Source organism: Atractosteus spatula, chromosome 6 (assembly GCF_055471065.1).
Source record: "Atractosteus spatula isolate fAtrSpa1 chromosome 6, fAtrSpa1.hap1, whole genome shotgun sequence".
NCBI classification, from domain to species: domain Eukaryota; kingdom Metazoa; phylum Chordata; class Actinopteri; order Semionotiformes; family Lepisosteidae; genus Atractosteus; species Atractosteus spatula.
Window position 1 is genome coordinate 62808238 of NC_142711.1, and position 15136 is coordinate 62823373.

At 38.3% G+C, this 15136-nt stretch overlaps 1 protein-coding gene across 1 annotated transcript in view; it reads right to left on the reverse strand.

Annotated features, from left to right (window-relative positions):
* Nucleotides 1-15136, reverse strand: part of LOC148833172 (contactin-associated protein-like 2) — a 164691-nt gene that overhangs the window by 117687 nt on the left and 31868 nt on the right. The window contains exons 3-5 of the mRNA XM_088918173.1: nucleotides 8124-8271; nucleotides 1003-1206; nucleotides 250-312 (exon numbers count right to left, since the gene is read on the reverse strand). Coding sequence (XP_088774299.1) covers nucleotides 250-312; nucleotides 1003-1206; nucleotides 8124-8271 — 415 coding nt within the window. The remainder of the gene's footprint in view (nucleotides 1-249; nucleotides 313-1002; nucleotides 1207-8123; nucleotides 8272-15136) is intronic.

Consider the following 15136-nt stretch of genomic DNA (forward strand, 5'->3'; position numbering starts at 1 on the left):
ATCTGCTGCTTTCAGAACTCCTTGGTCTCTTCATTTAAAGGGCTCTTTGGAAGGTTTTAGCTCTTCCCAATTCACATACCTCGACGAGCTGGATTCATAATATAACACAGTAGTCACATTTTTACAAGATTTGTGCTCCCCGCCAGTTCTTGTTTTTATTGTGTACCCATCCCGTCTGGACTCACAAAGTGTGTGAGAGGACTCAGCCCTCCGCCAAGGGCTCCTGCAGCCCTCCCCTGACACGCCCACCTGCAGATCTGATCTCCGCTGGGCCCACTGCAAACTCCACAGCGGCTCTCAGGAAGGTTAGGACTGGGTGGGCGGACCAGGACATCTCGCCTTGACACTACGTCACAGCAGGCCTGGGGATGCCTGGCAAGCCAGGGGGGTCTGCTCGGCTGAGAACTGAGAGAATCCGACTCATCCTCACCCCAACCCCAGAGGCTGTTGGGCACTTCCATTCGCCAGGACCGGTATTCCCGGACCCAGACCTGAACTACTGACGCCTGGACTATAGAGCTTGCTTGTTTGTGTCACTCGGGATCCCACAGGTTCACAAACGGTGCTACTCAGGGAAGGATTTAATGGATCACCAAGTGCACTCTTTGCACACACACCTCTGTAGTGCAGCAGGGATTGAGCATCATCATGCAGCAAGCGTTAGCGTTGATGAAAAGAATAATTGAAGAATATTTTTGATGTACAGCATGTGTTGAGTCGCAAACCATAGAAATCTGTAAATTATGCTAAACGGTACCGAGTAACAAGAAATGCACATTTACTAAAAAGTCATCAGAATTATCCAAGTGACAGAATATATTGCTATCGACAGTGTAGAAAAAAACAGCTTTTTGGCATTACACTGCACAAGGAAACCAAATCACAGATAAAATTGTGCTGCTGCTTACCTCAGAATTTTAATTTCAGTTGTGCATCTTATCTTTGATTGGTAAGTTAATGGAGACTTAAATAAAGATTGAATACTTAAAAGAAAAAAACTACCTAGATTTAACGAGAGCACCAGCTTCGCTTTCTGGAGCTCCAGGGTAATGTAGTCGCCCTGCTGTCCCTCTCCGTGGAAGATTACCCCTTCGCTCTCCGAGGTCTTAAACTTCAGGGCAATAACGTCCTTCAGGGTTTTCATCTTCTTATTTCTGAACCGGTACGAGATCACCCCCTGGCCATCGAAGTTAATAACATCAGCCCCTAGAAAGGAGAGACCGATAAGAATTCAGCGTCATGCCCCGTTTTGGATAAACGATGGGCTGAATGTCTGCTCACTGGATTGCTCTTTATAACGGGTCGCATTCAGAGATAAATTCCATCTGGAGTCTACTGATAAACCACAGCGTGGGGCTGGGAAATAAAAGCCCAGCTCTGCTAGCAGACAAAGCTTTCTCGGTAACTGTACGGTGTCATGTGAATTTCGAACCCAGACAGTATACTAAGTGATGCAAACTGATGTATTGAAATGGAAATGCGTTTAAGTATGTTCCTCTCCCGAACAGACATGAACATTTCCTGTCAACAAGACATGAATTTAAGTGTTAAGGGATTCGACATACACTCTGTTTCCCAGACATGCTGTAGGACACTTTGTGATCTATCCTGACCAAGCTCAATCACAATCACAACGTTGTGAAAGAGATGACGTCTTATTTTGGAGGAAAAATATCATAGTGGCACATTTATTACTAAGACATGCTGACAGGCTCATCTACTCTGGTGTGGTTCAAAGTGACATGTTTTTCTCCTTTTAAAAAGCAATTGATTTCTGTTGATCCATTCTTAATTAAAATGTAAATGATCATGTTAATTTCTCTGTTGGGCAAATTATGGCTCGCTCTATAGTCACAGCCAGTGAAATTAGCTGCCAGATTTGGACATATCTATTCATTGTAAAACATAAATGCACCTGCTGTCAGTGGCACCATATGGAATACAAACCTTCAGTCTACTGGAGGCTCTGGTAAAAGAGTGTTTCTTGCACAGTTCACTGGAACAAGTCAGATACTGAAAGAATTTTATTTTTTCTTATACACATTTTCGTAATGTAGTTTTGTACATAAAAAAAAAAGAAACAGGACAGTTTTACAAGAAAATGAAGTGGTACAAATCAACACTGTGATTCTTTTCTTTCCAAAGCACAACATTTCACTAATAGCTTACATACAGTAGACTTTCAGAACCTGCTCTTCTGCTGCTTTGTGCAATATGACTAAAAAGTACCAAACCTCTCGCCTTTATTAATGGATTCATCAATTAGAAATGTATTGATCAAATTCATTTGATTTTTTTCTGGCATGAAAATAGAATCACTTTAAAGCAGTTGGCACCTAATTCATATGTCTCTTTTAATGCACTTTACAGTGCTAATGCAATGCTAATTACATGCTGAAATTTAACTTGTAAGAGTGGTTTAAAATAGAAGGCGTATTATTTTGATATAGTGCTTGGTGGGAACATTTGCTTGTAATAAAAATGTCACTGCTCGATGTGCAAGACTAGTGTGGGCATTGGCAGAAAGATACAGTATGTCATAAGCACATGAGAGAGGGATGTCACCTACCCAAGGTTTAAAGGATTCTCTGAAGCTTTGTCACTTTTTATTCAATCTTCTGGAGGTACTGTACATACAGTACATGCTGAGGAAGACTTGTGACCTTTGACCAATTTACTGCTGTAGCTGGACCATCTCAGGGCCCTACACTGAATGTAAAGATACAACCCACCTCCTTTGTCCTCCACTCCTGTGCCCCGCTGAGAAATGATTGCTACTTGTTTTGTAATGTGTGAAAGTATGTTCTGTCTGAAGGACAAGGAGCAAATTACTCTGTTTCATCCCCTTTGGCACTGGCCTTCACTATTACAGAGGATGTCTTATCCATTTATCTTCATTAACAAGATCAGGGGACAAACTACACTCTCATTAGTAGCTTGAACTCTGTCATTGACCTGCAAGTGACCTTACTATTGTTATTATTGCTTTTCCTTTCAGCATTAGCAAATCCTTTTAGTGACAAGTTCGTACTCTTACACCCAGGAAAGGAGGAAGAGATTTTTATAGTGGATTGTGAAAAAATATATATACTAGGTGCCAAAGAGTATACATGAATTGTCCAAGGTTTAATCTCCTCACTGCTGGTGTCCATCCTTATCATTGTCAATAATCAGCAGTGTTTGATTGGTGCAGTCTGGGGGAATCTGGCAGTGCTGCCTGGATGATGAGGAGATAGGCACTGACAGGAAAGTGAGTTAGCACTAAACAACTGGGTTAGTTTAGAAGGAAGATATGAATGACAATGCTCCTCTGATTCTATCACAGCTTACCTATACCTGTCACAAATGTCTTACATCATGAAAAACAGGTTCACTCTCCCATTTTACACCTGAAACCTTATATTACAAACCTTTACAGAGCTACAAAAGTAGATCATCTAAAGAGCCGTGTCTCTTGTGGACAGCTGTCTATTTTACCCCCAAGCACAGTAAAAAAGGTTTAAAGCTTTGCATTTTGACTATTTTTTTTACAGACGCCATTTTTGAAACACATTAAAATTAATGCTAACCAACCAACCGATAATAACACAGAATAGTGCGGGTAACATTCAGAACATTTCAACATGTAGTAAAGTGCAGTCACATGCTGTAGAACATTTTTCAAATTAAAATTGCATTTCTGTGTTTCATTTCATTTTTTGCTGTTTAATGTAACACTAAATATCAAATGATAAAACTGTAAATGTTGCATTGTTTAAATAAATGCACACCGAACACAATCCACAGACATTGCACTCCTCCAAGCTTTAATAACCTTTTCAGTCTGCTTTTTTCTGAGGGAGTGAAACAGGGAGCCGTGTCAACATGCAAGCTGTAAAGGAAAATGTAGAGGTTAATTCCAAGCTGCAAAGTAAATATAAAAGACACAATTTCTCAGCCTTCTTCATTGTTGCCACACACACCTCCACAGCCAAATCACTGTGCTTTTTATTTTTTTCTCTTCACATTTTCAGCATGGAATTAACCTCTACTTGTTCTGAGACATGCAATCATTTGTTTTAAGCTGACGACTCTTAACAAAATCAATTTGATTGAGCTTTTCTGATTATTATGCTGAATCTGTTAGGAGTTTAATCCATCGGTTGTGAGTAAGTGTTTATAGCTACGCATATTATTTCTGTTCCGCACGGCCGCATTTAAAACATGATAAAGAAATGCGACAGAAGCAGAATTAGTTTTCTTATTCCTTTATTTCTCCCGGTAAGGCAATTGAGAGCAAATTATCATTCGCAATGATGACTGGAGCTCCTTTTCCACAGCAGGGCTTTAACTGGAGCGGTGTGAGTGAAGCATGTCAATTAAGTATACAACAGCAACGTCACAGGTGGGATCTGCACCCATGACCCTGTAGTCCAGAATCCTAAACTCTAAGCAGTATTTCACACTGCTGTCTAATTAAAGTGAAGAAGGCTATGATATTGCAAGGGATTAATTATAGAATTACATTTGCCCTGCAGAGCTATAGGTGGACCATTCAATTAATTAACTATATGATAGAATAGCTGCACTGCTTTATTAATTATTTTGTGAACCTGTGCATGGAGAGTATTCTGTTTTTAAGTAGTGAATGCTCCTTCTGAGAAATGATAATTGTCAATGTTTTCCTGACCTTGGCTTTCCCATTTTACTTACTGAACATGACAGAATTCCTCCTTGGTTTTTCTAATAGCCCTATTTCTTTAAAATACCTTCCAAGAAAAAGACAAAAAAAAAATACTGCTGAAACAAACCAAAGAAAACAGATGTCACTCTGTATGCAAATGTGTTTGTAATAATTAACTATCAGTATGGTGCTTTATGGAAAACAGTTGCAATATTTTTTTTCTTTATTGGATTAATCCATTCAAACCAGCCTTGTTTTCAGTTTTAGAAAGCAAAAGAGATTTTTTTATGTTGGGAATTAACTATTTACAGTAACATACAGTACTAAGTTAAACTTGTTCAGTAATGATAACACTAAAACAACAGACTACATGGGCCATCCCCTGGAAGATTGTAATGCAATATCGACAGGTGTCTGAAGCCTCTCCTGTCATAAATTCTGTATACTGTAGGTAAGCAGAATGGAAGCACACAAGCTAAGACCTTCACCTTCCTGGTATCTGCCTCTCTGTTTTTATTCTGTATTGACTTGGTTAGCACCGTGTTCACGCCATTAAGTCTGCTTAAAGCAGTGCTGACACACAGGAGAGTTGGTATGTCTGCAGGTTTTCTAGGTCTCTTCAAAGCACCAGGACCGCAGAGCTGGGAGAATGTATCACACTGGTCCCATATTGACCTGATATGGAAAAAAACATGCAGACACCCCCCCCACCCCAGGCTGGGGACACTCCTGGTGTAAAGTGTGATCAGAGTCAAATTCCACTGCTCACACGGGGTGAACCGGTACAGTGTGTTCCAGCCTTTCACTTCATTGAATATCACTGCATTCCTACTGTGTGCAGAGATGTACTATTAGTTTAATTGGTGGAATTGAAATGCAGGGCATTTAAAAAACAAGATAGGTTAAAACGAATTGAATTGGCATTCTGGAAGAGTATACTGTAATGGGTGATTTTGCAATACAAAGATCATATATACTGTACCACCTCTGTAAGATAATATTATTAGAATTAATGGCAGTTTTAAGTATACAGTTTGAGTCAGACTATCCATACCACAAAATTCATGTGTAGTCTTTATTTTTACACATTTTTTGAAAATTACATATATTCTCTCTAAGCAGAATCATGGCCTCCTTGTGATGTTTAAGAAGGAAAAGTCATTAATCAGATCGTGGGCAACATTTCTAGCAGAGCTGGCAAAATGCTACAATTTGTCAACATGTGTCTCTGTGAAACCAGCTCTGCTGAAAACACAGAGCCAAGAAACCTTCGGCATGATTGAAGACAATGCAAAAAGGTGAAAAAAAGGATCTGATGGCATCAGTTTAAAAAAAAAAAAGATAAATCTGAAATCTGAATCTTCCTTTGGAGACATTGATCCAAGACAACTTATAATTGCAATTTAAATTACATACACTCTTACTCTGAGCTTTTCATTCCCCATGTGAAATCCATTTTCTCCTGTTGGAATGGTTTTCTTACTGTTTTGCATCTTCATACAGTCTGAGCTCAAGCCTTCCTTAAATAGAAAGCTAATCCTGCCATATAGAAGCTATTATAATAAACAAGTGGCTAGTCTTAAAAGGGTTGCCTGCTCTCCACATTAAAATGGCGTTATTGTTTCATTTATTCTGTCTACATAATAATCAGTAGCACTCTGCCCTCTCACAGCATTTGTGCATAACAGGCCCTTACTGGAATTGAAAAGATTAACTTTCCTTAATGTAAGTCACTCTAGGGAGCACAAGTGTTTTGAATAAAATTTTCAAATATGAAATTGCACAAAGTGCCTCTCATGCACAAGGTATGCGTATAATCTCCATTTCCTTTAAAATGTTTCTTTGTGGTACAGGAGTTATTTTGAAGAGTGGTTCGGCGTAGCAACACCATTACTTCACCCTTTTTGTACTTTAAAAGACTGAAAGAGTATTTTCACAAGGATGTGTTGATTTCAATCTTTCTGCTACTCTAACAACGTGTTGTCGCAGGATACTTATTGAACTAAGCATCTGAATCTATTTTCCAAAGTGCTGGGAAATGTTATTATCCACAGGTCTGCTTCCTGTCACATTTAGGCTTGTCCAATCCAATGAACACCAGTAAAAACAAGAGATGTTGTTTAGATTGAGTTGCCATTGGCGAAATATTAACTGCAGTTAAAGAAGATCCATATTAAAAATGGCAGTTAAGGCCATAGCCCGTGTCAGTCTCGACCACATGTTTAAGCCTGTATCTATACTTTTCTTAGATACAAAGACACGCTATATTTATACTATACTGTATATGCTACAATTATTAAGTTTATATCATTTCACTTTCAAGAGGGTGATCCAGGATCAGTCTGTGGCAGCTCAATTAACATCTCTTCTTGCATCTAATGAGCTCTTTGAACCTATTCAGTCGGGAGTTTAGAAAGAGTATTACTGATACAGCACTTGTTAATGATTTGCAGACGGCCTCTGATTCTGGCTCACTTAATATTCTTCTCATTTCGATACTGTCTTGTCATGTTTTTACCATGAGATTGTGCTGGATCACATGGGAAATCTTCCAGGGATGACTGGCATTTCCCTTTGTTCATTTGGCTCTTGTGTAGCTTCCAGGACCAATTCATAAACCTTGGCTGCTTTGAATTGCATGTGTCTGCACTTACTCAGGGTGTTCCACAGGGTTCTGTGCTAAGTCCTTGTCTGTTTAGCATTACCTAATGTATATTCCTCTTGATTAGATTATTCACCATCATGGATGCTCATATTTTCTTGTAGACCAAATCAGATACTACTGCTGCGGTTTCTGCACGGTACAGATGTCTGTCTGATACTAAGTTGCATATGCAACAGAATCTTCTTGAGTTAAACTGTGATGTAAATGATATTGTGCTCATAGACTCCCAATGTCAACTCTTTGCAAAGATGTGGACTTCAGTGACGTGGCTGATAGGGCTGAAATTAGACCAGCCATCAAAGTTAAGATCTTGGTGTTACTTTTGACCCGGATGTGTTATTTGAAGGTTGCAGGATAGCAACATCATATGAGTGTTTTTCTTACACATCCTGTAACTGCTCATTATAGGTCTGCCTGTCTGGAGCTGGAATATTGGTACCTTACTCTATTTTAAACTATTGTAATAGATTACCTGCTGGGGTATCTTCTAAGTACAGTATGTCCAGAATTCTTAGCTCATCTGGTAACTCAAGCATTAAAAGATTAAAAGAGTTTTAATGCACTAAAATGCATCACTCTTTGTATACATTACTTTAAAGAGCAAATTCTACATTCTACGAGAATGCTACTGGGAAAATTAAATACCTACAGGTACTGTACTGTATGTATGCATTTGAATGGCAAAATAAAACCCATCTGTCAAAAAAAATGGCTAATGCGCTCTCTGCATGGGAATGACAATGTGTTTCGTACAAGGTGGAGTTGCAGAAAAATGTTCTGTGGCAGCAGACTCACAGTAAGGACAGCCGTAGATCTCAAACCGGAGCCCGATGCGTCCTTCTCCATTCCAGTCCAGGGGGATAATCCGCAGGTAGCGAGCCACGACGGCCTGCTGGAAATCGTGCCGGACTACGCTCTCGGTGTTTGTGTTGCCTACAAACGCCTGAAGGAGATCAAAGAGAGAAACGCTGGTTAGACGGCCAGTGTCAGCAGGGTCTCTGACTCCGTGCTTGGCCCCCACACACAGATTCCATACTCTCCTTGGCCATATTTCCTAATAGATTATTTATTGCTTTATTTATTCCTCTCGTTGTCGATCTGCTCAGAAGATGCCCTCATCCAGGGCAACTTACAGAATAAATGATGCAAAAATAAATGATTAAGGTGCTGTATGGTGTGGAAGATACAGTAAATGACGAGAGCGAGGCAGGTGCATGTCAGAAGTGCAGGGCCTGAGCAGAGTGGAGTGAAAACAACGTCTATGGAGTGGTAACATGTCAGCAAGGAGTCACCAACCATTCTCCAGTCTGATTATAAGGGATGTATTTAGACATGAGTGTGCGCTTGTGTATATTGGAGCTGGAATTTCTGCCATGGACTTCTTTAATTTTACCATAAGGAACGACAAACAGTTGAGAACATACAGTATACAGTAGAGCCAATGGTGTTTTAGGCATGTGATAATGCAAAATAAAATAAACCCATGATAAAGCTGATTAAAAGAGAGAAAAGATAGCTAGATAAGAACTGGAAGACAAACTGTGTTACATGCAAGTGTTAAACCAAAACAGTATTATATTTTCACTACAACTACAAATCATTTTCTACTAAATAATAAGAATAAAACTGTGCAGTTTTAATACAGTTTAATACAGGAAATACAGTATTTCCAAGTACTTCCTTCTTTACCGACTGTTAAAAAGCGACCGCAGACTTGAACAAACATTAATTGTCTTGATTTTTTTATTAATTTCTAAAATGGTAAATTTATGGTATGATAAAGAGGTGTAACGGTTAAATTTTGTTCTGAAAAAAAATTGAGTTCTAAACATAATTGAAAGTCTAAAGCATCAGACACAGAGGTGACTTCTGAAGAGATCACTGAAAGAAAAATAACTCATTTGGAGTACAAAGCAGACTGCCACAGTTCAATCACAGCTGTGTCAATCTTTCATATGAAGAACACTTAGCTCTATCAAGGATCCCAGGTGGACATATTTCCTCCCTGCACTGTCAGGAGGTCAAAGATAAAGGGACATGAGAGGAACAAAGACCAGTGATGCACAGCTGGCACATCTGCCCGGGGGTGGGTCACTCATGTCCCAGGAAACAGGCCCCCCAGGAATCTTTAATGTCATGGTGAGATGGAACTGGAACTACTGTCTCTTCCAATTCGGTGGAGACAGCTTCAGTCCCAGGACAGAGTGTGTGATAAGCACTCACACACTCTGCAACTGAAATCATGTGCTGCAGTGGGATGGCAGCTCAGAAAGCATCTGTGCAGTGTAATATTGTACATACAGCGCAAAGTCGCTGGAAGAAAGGTGTTGCTGCGTTGCTCTTAAATGACTGTTGAAATTAACTGTCTGATATAGCACATTAGCTATAGCACATGCTGTGTTTTTGAGACAGTATGTTACTGTATATCCATACAGTTTCCTTCATGAAATCCTCAAACCATTTAGTCAACTAGCAACCAAATGATCTATTTGGGCCAAAAGGCTCCACAGCTGAAACATTGTGTTTGTTTTCTTCTCTTTTCAGCAGGGAATAAACCTTTGTTACTTTGCAGCCTACGCATGCTGATGGAGCTCCCTATGAACTAAAAATCTCAAAGTATCCAGGTGAACATGGAGTACTATGGTCACCCATAATTTTTTTTTTTTATGCAGCTTATTACTTAATCATCGTCTCTTCTTCTGTGTCACACTGTCACTATACTAATACATCTCAAATGCTCAGTTCCCATGGTTTTCTTCTACAAAATATTTTGCAGCTGGTAAAGATGCTGAATATCTTCATGCAGAACAGAACTTCCATGTTCATTTAATCTAGTCATTAATTAGCATGGGGCACATACAGTACATAACACGATCGAAGTGCACAAACCTGTAAATAAATAAAAGGGGCAACTCCATTCATTATACATTCTTACTTAAATATAAAAAAATGTAAATATGAATTATAATTTATATATTATATATTTATATATTATACATTATTTTGTAAGTATACTTTAACTTCTCTATCATACTAGGTTAACTTCTGCATCATATTGGATCATATTAAAAATGTAGCAGGCAGTAACAACCTTCATAAAAATTGATTGGGTACTATTGAAGTTCCATGTGTTTGCGAAGAATTCTCTGTCAGATAACGTATTACTTATTTTCTGTCATTTTACTTATTACTAATTGGGCTAACTTTAAGACATATTCTGGGAGAGGTTGACATATCTGTCATTTAAATAATAAGTGCTCCACTTCCCACAAACATTTGTGTGTTTTTAAATGAAGAAACATGGAACAACTAGCCCATCACGAATATAGTCTTGAACAGACTGCAACTCCAAACAATGTCTGTAATTACATAAAACCTGACACAACAAATCAAAGACTTATTTAAATTCGTTGGATTTTTGTAGGATTTTTCACAGATAAAAATCTGAATTGTTGCTCCTATAGTTAATATCATATGGATCTCATTTGAAGTATTTGTTCATTGTTATGTTAAAAAGTTAGTATAGCATCATGCGATAATCATTTTAATAGAATTTGTTGCTATTTTTAAAAAATATGCACGTTTTTTTCTGGTTGAATAACAATACAAGTGAAGCTCATCCTGTACATTTCTCATGAAAATTATGTACGCCCTACAAGATGAAAAGTTGTTTTATTTTGCTTGCCCAAAAACTACAGTACATGCTGGGTTCTGTTCGAGTGAGCAGGAGTATTGGGCTGTGCAGAGGAACCCAAATCTGTAATGACTCAAGTCAAGACTTTTCAGTGGTCAGCAAGTATGCAATTAGTTGGTCATATCTGGAGCTGCCCTGAGAGCCGAGCTTTGTAAAAAAGGACCTTCACAATTTACAGGACAAAGGCCAAGCTTCTTTCATTAACAGTGGACACCACCTCCAGGCAGGATACCAACTTTTACCATCGGATTTTCACCGGATTGCTGCAATAAACAATGATGATCCAACAAAGCTGAAAAACCCAGGCAAAATGGATTTTAGCTTTGTAAAGCTTAAAAATAAGCAATTCTTTTTAATGTGACTCAGAAGATTGTATTTCTTAAATAATCCTAGAACTCTGAACAATATTTAGTATATAGATTAAAGCTTTTAATATTCTATACTATTGATGTAGTATCGATACTGTTTGATCCAGCTGAATTGTCATCTCCTCCAACCCATGTTTATTCCTTTCTTTCTATTTTCAGATCCTATTGGGTGGCAGGCTATCACCTTGCATGGGCAGTTATTCTCATTTTGTTCACATGGTATAATAAAGATTTCATTTGACTGCTTTATTGATTGTTATATTATACTTAGTATTATATACTGTGGAGCAGGAAATATAATTCAAATAAATGTGGTACAATTGAAGTCGAGCTATAGTTTTATGCAAAAAAGTTGATTATATTTATTAACTACCAAAAGTATATTACCTTCACAAAAAATCTCTCTGGGCAGGTAGTAAAAATAAATAAAATGCAAAATGACTTACTGATAAATAAATGGGTTCAGTTAAATTGACCTCTTTTCTTTTCCCCATACAATTTTATTGTGTGTTTTAGATATGCATGTACTATCAAAATACATCTTAGAAAAACAAGGATAATGGTTTATTTTTTTATTATTTTTAGTATTCTAGTATTTTTAGCAAATAATCTTAAGCATACTCATTGTCCTTTTATTTGTACTATTAAAACACAATAAGAAACTGTGTACCAGCCACTTACATCTAAGTTCCAGCAAAAAATGCAAGTCAATGTGTAATATTCTGTGTTTACTAAACACTATGAGCTCCAGCTTGTTACAAAAACAAAAGCTATACAAACATCAATGACAAATTAATTCTAATTGATTCAAGTGCTTTTGGAGAGCACTGGCCCCTAGCATCGGCAGTTGAAAAACAGGTCAGGATTTGTCCCCTGAGATATTCATTAAATGTTTTACCTTGCTTCTGCTCTAACCTTGATCCTGCTTCTTTCGAGCTGGAGGACTGTTAACCATGGAGGGCATTATGCAAGCCACGCCACTGAAGCTTAAACAAGTCTATTGCTCAAAAATGTTTTTACTGCCTTGTTTGTTTTTGTTTGTTGTGAACACCTCAGCAGTCAGGTGATAAACAGTTTAGTCTGTCCGTTTGCCTGCCTTTTTCAGCAGCGAAGGCGATGTGCCCACCCTGTCAATGGTTTGCCTGGGAGCCTACTAAATCCTGCTTACTATCAATTCACAGCTCCTTACAGTCCATTGAATAAAATATTGATAGAACCTTTGGGGGTTACATCTTCTGAAGAAGTAAACTGAATCTCTGATCAGTAATACTGACAACATATATACATGTTTTCCACTCGTATATATATTGTCATATATACGTCGGGCACTGCCTCCTGGGTAATCCACAGTCAGAGACGGTCAATATCCTCACCCAGGCTCCTCACCTCCTCCCTGACCTCTGACCACAGGACACAGTCTGCGCTCCCAGTAACAGCTTTCTGCTGGCTGATTCTCCTGGAAGACCCAGCTCTGACAAAATATTGCCCCACTTCAGCTGACAGAACCCCCCCCAAGAAATGGGGAATTGTCAGAATTACTTCCCATGTACAGGAGGTGAGCCCACTATTAAATCAGCTCCAGGTTCAACATGTGTAATTTCATCACAGAAAGACAACAGATCCTGCTAGCATGGAGCCCATGATCCACCTACACTAGGTTTACAGTTTATTTAATTTTATATAATTATTTCTACAGTTTAAAACACAATCGATTTAGGGTGAGAAGCAGAAGCACCTAAATTCACTCTCAAACTAAATTTGTTTTTCTGTTGTTTTTTTTTACAAATTTAGTGCATTTTGCAAATTAAGATAAATATACTGTTAGGAAAACATCAAATGCCTAGAGAGCTTGGATGCTCCTTAAGTTCATGTCAAGGCAGAATGTTAAATACAGTAGCTTTTTTCTTCTAATCAAATACAGTTTAATGACTTGTTAAACCAGGATCCTGATTGTGTTTATTCAACTGTTATCTAACACCATAGATCTCTGGCACATGCTCATATTATCAGGAAAGCTATAAGAGAAATTAATTTCTGAACTTTCTTAGTTGAGACTTCAAGGGCTTACACAGCAGAAAACAGCTGACCTCTGTGGTGTTGGTGTCAGGGGAGATTATAGGAATATTGAGCATCTCTTTAGAAGATTTTCCTAAATCATTTTGACAAGACACTGTAGTTTGCAAATTGTAATTTCACAGGATCTTAAATCTGTGGTAGTCAACATGTTTTAACCAACATGAAATGTATCTATAAGACCTTTAGCACACTACAGATCTAACTGTAAATCTAACATAATCTTGTTTCACTAAGAATGAAAAATGCCCCTAAAGACAGTTGTTCATGAAACTATATTGTTTATTAGAGGGTAGATGTCATGTCTGTGTAAATTAATACTGTGACTTAGTCGGACATTTCTCTGTACAACATGAATGATTTGAGTCTCTGAACAACTTTCAATATGTGAGCCTAAAGGCGTGTAGTAATTTGTGAATTACTGTACGCATCCTCATCCCCCTTTGAGCACAGCAATAAATATCTGATTCCAATAAATTTGCTATGACACAGTATTTATCTGGTAACAGTATTTAACAGCAACAAAGTAAATGTTCAGGGATAGCAATCTCTGGGCAGACATTACTAGACCATTACTTCCCTGAGAGCATCTGGCACCTTTTCCGTTTCTCGTTCCATTGGAGCCGGCATTGATAGCTAAATTGCAGACAGCTTCCATCACTTAAAGCTTGCTGCACCTCCTTCACTATTTGTAAGGATGGCAGCCTCATACATAACTCAGTGTATTCCCTGCAGAAAACTGCCATTTCAACGTGACATTATGACATGTCTAAAACTACAATCCTCCAGATAGGAGACCTTTATCTAAAGCTACAAAGCACTTAAGAACAGGAATAAACATCCCGGAAACTCGTTTACATATGCTTACAAAGATGCTGAGCAAGTTTTGTGCTCAGAGCAGGCTGATTAAACAGCATCTTGCAAGGAAGTGCAGGATCCTCATACTCACTTCTAAATATGTCCCTTTAAGTCATGGACCTCTGAAGATAACAGTCAAACCTGAGGAACCACACCCTAAACATATACAGTAAGTAAATGGAGAAAAATAAGTATAAAGTAGGTGAGTCACTGACAAAGACATCCGTTGCCTACAGTATATTTGTTGTAGACATTTACTTTTAGTGACATTAGAAAAGTATCTTTACTTTATTTTCAGCCCATATTGACAGCCAGTGTGTTTTAAAACATGACATGTTGAGTACTGAAGGTCTGAGCTTTCAGGATAGGCCAAGTCTGTCACAATGCACTTTTCCAGCCATGGAAAATGACGGAGTTTGCTCTTGGCATCAGACCTTGAAGTCCATTAGACCACTGTTTTGTACAAGTTTGTTTTTCAGTATGCACTGAGGTACAGTACCTATTGAAAGAGATGAGTTTGTGGGTAATTGACCAGAGATGCTTCTTGTACTGTATGTCCATGACCTTTAATGCTCATCTGGGTTTTGTTTTTCGTGGGGTACACAGATATCAGTGACACCAGTAACTAGAATAAGATGCTAGTTTTGGCAAACAATATTCACATCCGAACAGGTGCTTTTGTGCAGAATATCCACAGAAAGGAAAAGGTATTGATCCATTACTTAACTCTTTGTGGAGTCACTTCTGATTACTGATACTGTAGTCATGGGATTTAGGGTGTACAAAATGTCTTTTGCTAAATGGGCATACATCGT